General features: G+C 39.2%; 1 protein-coding gene across 3 annotated transcripts; it reads left to right on the top strand.

Annotated features, from left to right (window-relative positions):
- The first annotated feature begins 1041 nt into the window (after positions 1-1041).
- Positions 1042-5948, top strand: LOC115050971 (stathmin-like). 3 transcript variants are annotated; one of them, XM_029514169.1, is made up of 5 exons: positions 2649-2737; positions 4401-4444; positions 4537-4709; positions 4848-5039; positions 5130-5948. In XM_029514169.1, exons 2-5 carry the CDS (start codon positions 4429-4431, stop codon positions 5205-5207), a joined length of 459 nt encoding a protein of 152 aa, XP_029370029.1. In that variant the 5' UTR covers positions 2649-2737; positions 4401-4428; the 3' UTR covers positions 5208-5948. The 3 variants fall into 3 exon arrangements, with proteins under 3 accessions (XP_029370031.1, XP_029370029.1, XP_029370030.1); XM_029514170.1 differs by having other exon boundaries at positions 2649-2680; XM_029514171.1 differs by lacking the exons at positions 2649-2737; positions 4401-4444 and adding an exon at positions 1042-1057.
- Positions 5949-8641: the final 2693 nt, after the last annotated feature.

The raw sequence follows: 8641 nt of genomic DNA on the forward strand, positions 1-8641 counted from the left end.
ATCCTATGCTGTTATGCTTGTTCAGGATTGCTCTAAAATTTAATAAAAAAACATAATAAATGCTGCCCATTACACAGCTGCAGTACCAGTAGCACCCAAAGGCACCTTGCGCTTATCTGTGTGAATGCTTCAGTTTCTCAGTCGTCCCTGTCACACTAAGGGAGACTGAACCAGTGACCTTTGAGGAAGGAAGAATCATGTCTGAGGAGTGATTTTTGGATTTTTAGATTTTAGGCTGTAAAGTCACGCACCCCAGTTGGTGACTGTACTGTTACAAAGTATGAGACTCAGTCTGGCTGTCTGTACTCAGCCAGACCACACTCAGATACCTACAGTCTCTATATGCTTCCAGTGTGCAATCTGGATTGCTCTGTCTTCCTGCCCACCAAAGCATCTCACTGAGAGTGCCTTCAACAAACATTTAAATCACTGCCCTACATCACAAAATGAAATGACATCCACATGGCAACGGCAAAAAATAGATCTGTAGCCCTTGTGGTGGCAAAATATTTTCAGCGCAGCTTGACTGTGACTGAACAAACGCTGATCAGCTCCTCCTGTCCCTAGAATAATGTCAAACTAAAAATAGTCCAAATCAAATAGACCAGTTTAGGTCGATTGAAGCTGAAATCAGTCCAAGCTTTGGCATTTACATAATGGCTGGTGCTTTAATGGAAAACTGCACAAAACTGCGGAGCAGGGAGTGCCAAAAATTCAGAGATTAAACATAAAACCTAACATTTTGCATTCAGTTTGGAGCTGAACATTCATAAAATAGAAAACGCAAAAATTATGTATTAAAAAGCAACTTCAGGTTTTGGGGTTCCTGGTTCCTGCTTTTTCTGTTTCCGGGTCGCAGGACCCGAAAACAGAAAAAAAAAAAAAAAAGCAGATTCCTGCTTAGAAATAGGTGAGTTTACAGTTCTTTGTTTGTTTTTTTTGTGAGCTTCAGCTTATAAGGTGTTTTTCTCAGGTTAAAAAAAATATTTATATAAATAATATATATAAAAAATTTATTAATTTTGTCCAAGATCAGAAACCATGGCAACTGAGGACAGTTTCAGCTCTGCTTCCACATCCCTCCAGTCCAAGCTGTTAATGTTAAGTCACTAGAAAATTAAACTACGACCCCTTTTCCAGGGGTGTAATTTTTGATATGCAGCCATTTAAAGTGTTGACATCTTCTAAATTTAATGAACAATACACTTTTTTCATCTTTTTGGTTCTACATTTATATATATATATCTCACACCTTAGTATTTCGTTCCAGAGCATTGATCTCAATCTCCAAATGCAGCACTTTCAGCCTTAAATCATGCAGTGGTTGTTATTGCTAATTCAGATTTGTTAAGTTAAGGTTGTGTCTCATGTATCAGCAGAATCCTATAGACATTGGACTACAGCTCCTTACAGACTCTAGTAAGACAGGCTCAGTAAGACATTCAGGCCTGGAAGCTCACACAGCAAAAGTCATAATTTCCATGAAACTCTTTATGTTCCTTTGTAGAACCTCTGTCGCTAGCACGTATGCCAGGTGGTTTTTTGCATTTTAAAAGAAGTTGACGACATTTATCTTCTATTTTCCTTATCCTCTATTTTGTAGTCACAAATGCACACCCAGTTGAATTCTTACATTATTTTTAAACATCCAAAAGAGGGACTGGATTTATATATCTGTTTAGAAGCTTTGTAGTTCTCACATTGGGATCTCTCTTTCTAGGTTTTATTCATGGTTATGAATCTTTTGGATAACAGCCTGCTTTATTTTTGATGTTAATTCGTGGAAAAACACATTCTCCTTATTTTTATTTTTGTTTTACATTTTTTTCATCCATTTCATTTTTTTCTTAAAATGAACATAGCATGAAACGATCTTAAGACGTTACTGCCATGTGACTTTCAAGAATTCATAATTAAATACTGGCTGATTAAATAAAACTAGAAAAATATTTATTGTTGTTTTAATTTTTAAATCCTACAAATTTTAATGATCAAGTGAACAATTTTCAATAAAAATAAATTCAAACATATTAGTTGACACACAAAAAGTACTTCTTCACTGAAAAGCCCATTTCTGTGTGGATTGTGCACGTTGAGGAATAACGTTGTTTAATTTTTCATGCCACAAACTTATTCTTGTAGAGTTGCTGAAAATTCAAAGTCTTTAAATTAGAAATAATTTTCCATCATTTTTGGAGACAATAAGAGTTTTCACATAGCCAGTGACAGGGAAATAAAAACAAAATAAAGACTTTTAAAAAATAAAAAAAATAAAAAAAATGAAAATAAAAACCTGTAGCTGTGCCGAAATAAGACAATTTAGGACTGCAGAACTTCCAAAATTGATTATCTGTGACTGGATGCTACCATGAAACCAAGAAGGAAATATGAGCCTCAAAACACCATAATGTGTTTGTTTTTTCCCTTTCAACCTGTTTTCCAGTCGTTTTTTTTTTGTTTTGCTTAAAAGTTTAAAAGCCACATTTGAGACAAACGAAGCTCGTTTTCGAATCCTGATGGATACAACTACAATTCCCGACACAACCCGGGGATTTCAAATCAACCAATCACTGACGGCGAACGTCGTGACGGCGTTTCGCTTTTGGTCCATTTATGCGCGCGCCGGGCACGCTTGCGGTAAATAGTGGGAGAGGAGCTCAGCATCCGCAGCTTGTTGAAGGTGGGTGTGCCGTACAGCGTCTTTTTAAACACAGAGGGATCATTTTGCCTTCACTCCGTGAGTACTAACTTCCTGCTGAATTAGTAATTTTGTTGAAGACGTGAGCGATACAAGTTAAATATGTTTATATGACAGTTTTTTTTGGGAGGGCGGGGGGGAGAGACTGTTTTTCTCCCCCAAATTTCTTTGACCGTTTTTTTTTTTTTGTGAATGGTTTGTGTTTGGTTTCTCTTAGCTCGGCACGTGATTGAACCCATTGCGACTGAAAGGTTTTTTTTTTGTACATTTCTTCAACCTGAGGGGACTTTTATTTATTTTTTTTTTAAATATAAATTTCGGGTTATTTCAGAGAGATGGAGACTGAAGGGGCGGTTGTGGGAGCGCCTCATGGCGGCTGCTTGGCGGGTAGTTTGCCTATTGTATGGAAGGAGACACTGGCACAGTTGGCACCGACAGACAGACAGACAGACAGACGAGGTTTGAGACTTGGGATGACTTCTTTTATGTCTGTGAAATTGGTGTATCCCACCCCTCCTTAAACATTACTCACTTTTCAGCAACACCCGTGAGTGAAAAGCTTCAGAATTTCTTATTTTGTGTGGAAATGACCTGCCTTCAGCTCGTCTTTGTTTGCAGCTGCTCGTCACGTTGCTGTCAAAAGCGCCTTTGTTTGATGCTGTTTGTTATGCCTGAGCCAATCACACCAGCAAAGCTCACTGAAAAACCGAGTCTCAATGAAGGACCTATATTGTCATTGTCAGCAGGGACATTGTTAAGACGGAGTCGGCCACCAGCTCACAAAAATTCCAACCGTGGGTGTCATTTTGGTATGGCAAGGTGTGGGCATCCACCCAACCTCGATCACATCACGTCGGATTTTTTTTTTTTTTGTCTTTTTTGGCCACACTATCGTTTATAGGTGTTCTTGTGAAATAATGGGGATGTGTGTGGGGGGTGTTTCTCTCACTGAGCCCAGCTGATTTTTGGTGATCGTTTGCCTTCCATTAACCACTTGACCAAATGACATGACAGCTGTTGTCGCTGCTCCCACATTCCCAGATCGAAGTTATTTCACTACACGTTTAAGGAACAGGATCCAGTTATTCAAGCTCACATTACGTGTTTGCAGAATTTATACCATCCCCACCCACCTGCAGCTCAAACACACGGTGGAAGGAACAGGTGCTCTCTGATCATTTTCTCCGGACATGCTCATTGCGCTCTAATCTCATTCCAGATGGTCCATATTGTCTGTTTAGAGGGCCGGGCCCAGGCCTGCCTGCACCCTGCATTGCCTGCTGTACCCACCCTGGCCACAGCCTTTTGTTTCAACAAAATGTGGCTTGTGCCTTTCATTAACAATTAACGCAGCGGGAGGTAGGCTTTTGAAAAGCTCCAACCCCGCCCCCTCCCGTTGTCTGCTGCGATTTGGTTGTTGGTCGATTTTAAACGTCAATGCAACCACAAATTAGAGAATAAACAACGGCGCGTCTCCTAAGACATGTAGGGCATTGGATGCTACAGTTGTTTTGTGTGGATTGATGGGCGGTGGTTGGATGCACCGCTGAGGCTGACCACTAGGGAGCGCGATAGAACCAGCTTTTAACTTGGCATGTTTTTGAGGTTGTTGAATTGGAGATACTTTAAAGGATCCACTAGGGGTCAGCAACTTTAGAGTCATTTAAGAAACACTGACCTTTTCTTAATGTTTCCCCTTTAGGTAAATTGACCTGCAGCACACTCCTGAAATGGCATCTGCTGAAGGTGAATTATAATCTAAATTTACAAATGGTCCTTCAAATATCTGAATATTGGTTCTGTGTGCCTAAATTTGTTCTTACATTTTCTGTGTTCAGATATCCAGGTCAAGGAGCTTGACAAGCGGGCCTCAGGTCAGGCCTTTGAGGTCATCCTGGGTGCTCCTGCCCCAGACAGTAAGGGTGAGTTCCCCCTGTCACCTCCCAAGAAGAAGGATGTCTCACTGGAGGAGATTCAAAGGAAGTTGGATGCTGCAGAGGAGAGACGCAAGGTAAAAATAGACCAAACATTAGGCTCAGAGTGTTGCAGGAATTGAAAGGCCTTATAAGCCATGAGCTGCTTAAATCTGAAACTTTTTGCCTTGATCAACTAAAATGTTGAAGCTAACATTTTCAAAATTGTCCTTCAGAACCATGAAGCCGAGGTTCTGAAGCACTTAGCTGAGAAGCGCGAGCATGAAAAGGAAGTGCTACAGAAAGCTATGGAGGAGAACAACAACTTCAGCAAGATGGCTGAGGAAAAGCTCAATCAAAAGATGGAGGCCAACAAAGAGAACCGCACAGCGATTATGGCAGCGAAGAATGAGAAATTCAAGGAGAAGGTTAGTATTGGCATCAACATTAAATGGATAAACTTAACACTATTAACAAGCAAGATATTTGAATTTATTTAATTTATGTTCTTTGTATAGGACAAGAAGTTTGAGGAGGTGCGGAAGAACAAAGAAACCAAAGATCCCTCCTCAGAAGAAGGTGCTTCGGAAGACTGAAAGTCACAAAGGGGGGATTGTATAGGGTTTTTTACGTATCCAAAGATTGATTTATTTTTTGTTTGGCCAGTATTTTTGTTGTGTTCACTACCCACCTTTTTGAAATAAGAAATACAAGTTCCACTTCGAATTTTTCAATTCTCCTGCTATAAGTGTACTTGCGCTGGTTTTACATCTGGATCATTTCCTCCCTTTGCGTCTAATCCATTTGATATGTAGCTTGTTTGTGCAGCTTCAGCCCTTTTTGAAAATTAGCAGTGTGTACTTACCCTTTTTGAGGAAGCATGTTTCTATGCATAGGTCTTTGTCCCTGCCTATTTCATAGTGCATTTTGAAAATGTCCCTGTGAACCACACCTGTTCTCGGCACTTACTGTATTAAAGAAAAGGGGGGGGGGGAGGAAAAAAGACGTAGCACAAGGTCTGATCCAAGCGTCGGCTGTTTATACATGCAAGTGTTTAGTGCAGCTTTGCTACCGAGATCCCATTAGTGTGCTCCAGATGATGTTTGGTGCCGTTGCTGACTTGCTTTTGTAAAAATATTGGGGTTGTCTTCAAAGCACATGACTTCTTGCTGTATAGCTGTGAATTAACATGCCAGACATGGAAATGGATGCCACCTGAAATATCAGTGAACAGGGGTCTACACATGGAAAGCAAATGAGCAATACACTTTGGCATCTGAACAGACAGTGGCTAGTTGACTTTGAACTGTTGTACTAAAACAAAATAAAAAAGTAAACATTCAGTCGGTGTCAGTGTTAATATCTGGGACTACTGTAGAAGATGGGAGAGGGAATGTACGTATAATCTCATTGGACTGAGGCCTTCACACAGTAACACTGCATCTGTAAAGATTATGCATTTTTTGATTATGTAACACATTCTGTTTACAGAGCAGAGAGGTTCTGTATGTTAACTTTTAGAGGTTGCTCCATGCTTGAGAAATGGTAGTAAACTGACCTGAGCACTTAATACCCATTCTGCAAATTAGCTGTTTCAAATGATGAATCATCATAGGTGCTCTGAAATGACACTGCTCTTAGACTACTCCCAAGGCATTAATGAATCAGTGTCTGAATAAGTAACGTCACCAGCCATGATATCAATCAGGAAGGAGCTGCCTCAAATTCCGGTCTTTGCCTCCATCTGGTGGCGGTTTAATGACCTTGGTTTTAAAAAAAAAATTTTATAATATGGCTGAATCAAACGTGATGCCAAACTTAGCAATTATGCACATGTTTTGTAGATGTTCGTAGAGTATTTAATTATTCTTGTGGGGAAAAACGATGTTGCTACTAAAGAAACAACTAAACCTAAAAAAAACACCATCGTATTACAAGGACATAGAAAGTATTGAGCTATTAGAGGATATTTTTTATATAGAGATGAACTCTGGAGAAGGAAGAAATTTAGAAGCTGACGGTTACAAGATGCATACATGTCTATAAATGCTGCAATTCAGAAAATGCTGAAAAGTATCCAGTAAAGAAAAAAATAAGCGACTCCCTGATGAGAAACAAGGCTCTCATGGTGTCAAGTCAGTTTCAAAAAGCCTGTATGTTTTCGCAATCTGTACACTACATCAATCCTTATCATCATGATTTAGAGAAAGAAAGAAATTTCAAAACAGACCTAACTAAAAAGATTGCTAGTCAGATCAGCAGCCATTACTAAAGGACAAACAATATGGTGGTGGAGGAATAAATCTATACCTGTTAACTCTAAGAGTGTTTCAGTCAAAGAAACACAATGTAAAAGCACTAATCGAGAAATCTGTTTCCAGGTGACTCACACTGGGTGAGGGCCGAGTCTCCCTGGACAGGTCGCCAGTCCATCACATTGCCAACGCACAGAGACAGACAGAGACCAACAACCACTCACACTCACACTGAGACCTACAGACAATTTAGAGTCAGCAGTTAACCCAAACATGATGTCTTTGGACGGGGGGAGGAAACCCACACAGACACGGGTAGAACATACAAACTCCGCACAGAAAGGCCCCAGGCCCAGGTATCTAACCCAGGCCTAAGGCACTAACCATTATACCTCTGTGCTGCCTGTAAATGACCAAATTCAGTCAATTTAACAATAGCAGAGTACTGGGATAATTGTTGTTTATTGTTATTTTTTAAATATACATATATACGTATAGATACAGAGGTCATGATTGATTTAAACGGTTTCAAGAGGACTGTGTGCACACATATATATATATTTATATACAGTATATATAACATACTGTAACAGTGACATAAATACATGAATAATAAACATAATTAAAAACATGTACATATTTATTAATTTAAACTCTATGGGGCATTTGGTAAACGGCAAAATCAATCATTGGGGGGATAATTAAAGGTTAATTGCCTCAAGAGCATTATTTTATTGTGCCAGATTTCAAAGACCTGATCATTGAGCTATATTTTGAAAGCCAAATATAAAATCATTACAGAAGAATAGAATAAAATCTCAATCCCTTTCCTTAATTTTAGTCCGGCACAATGTCTACACAGACAGGGAAACAGTATGTAAATTGTGTGATTGCTGTTGTTCGCGTGCTGTGCATATTTCTTCATGTGCTACCTTTGAAGGTTACTCGTTGTTTTTATGATGTCATGCTTATAAGTTGTGTATTTGCATTGCAGGAAGTGGAACGGGTTGTTGCTCTATTTCAAAGCACCACTAGAGGACAATGTTGTTCTCTTTGTTATCCCTCTCTTTCTCGCTCATCAATTTCATATGGCATCAGTTAAAATACTATTTTCTAGTGATGATATAAATCCAGCTCTTTGTTTTGTTCACCAAAAACCTATTTTTGTGGATCGTAGCAGGAATTCCTCCAAACTCTTCTCCAAACTGTAAGAATAACCGTATATGTGCGTCACATTTGTTTATGCAAATAAATGATTTCTCAAACGTAAGGATCACATTTCCGTGTTTACATCAGTCGCTGCATTTAAGGACTATATTACTTGCTGAATGTAGCAATTACATCCTTAACTTAAAATAGTACATAAAAAACATGCTCAATAAAGTTCCTGTTTTCACTTCATCCAAGACAAATGTATGGGTAAAGTGTTCTATCAGACTCTGCAGGGGCTCTTCGCCCAATACATATCTAATACTAATATTATAAACCCTTTCACAGCTTAATGTTCTTTTATGCTGCGCAGTGACCAAAAAAAAAAAAAAAAAAAAAAATCCAGTTAGCCCATCTGAGTCATTACACATCATCAATGAAGATTTATGCCAATCAATGTAGTTCATGCTGAGATATTTCAAAGGATAAGTAAAAACGCCTTGATCACCAATGTGCCGCACGGCTTATCCTTTTAGAGTGGAGCTGGAAGTAATCACATCTGAAAGTAGGCAAGGAAGAGATAAACCATGGGCAGGTCACCAGCCTGCCACAGGGCTGATAAACAA

Source organism: Echeneis naucrates, chromosome 11 (genome assembly GCF_900963305.1).
Source record: "Echeneis naucrates chromosome 11, fEcheNa1.1, whole genome shotgun sequence".
Lineage (NCBI taxonomy): Eukaryota > Metazoa > Chordata > Actinopteri > Carangiformes > Echeneidae > Echeneis > Echeneis naucrates.

Bases quoted from the DNA above. Each gene is read 5' to 3' on its own strand.
- LOC115050971 (XM_029514171.1), top strand. The intron at 4,710-4,847 runs GTAAAAATAGAC...ATTGTCCTTCAG, and splicing joins CTGCAGAGGAGAGACGCAAG to AACCATGAAGCCGAGGTTCT. The intron at 5,040-5,129 runs GTTAGTATTGGC...TTCTTTGTATAG, and splicing joins ATGAGAAATTCAAGGAGAAG to GACAAGAAGTTTGAGGAGGT.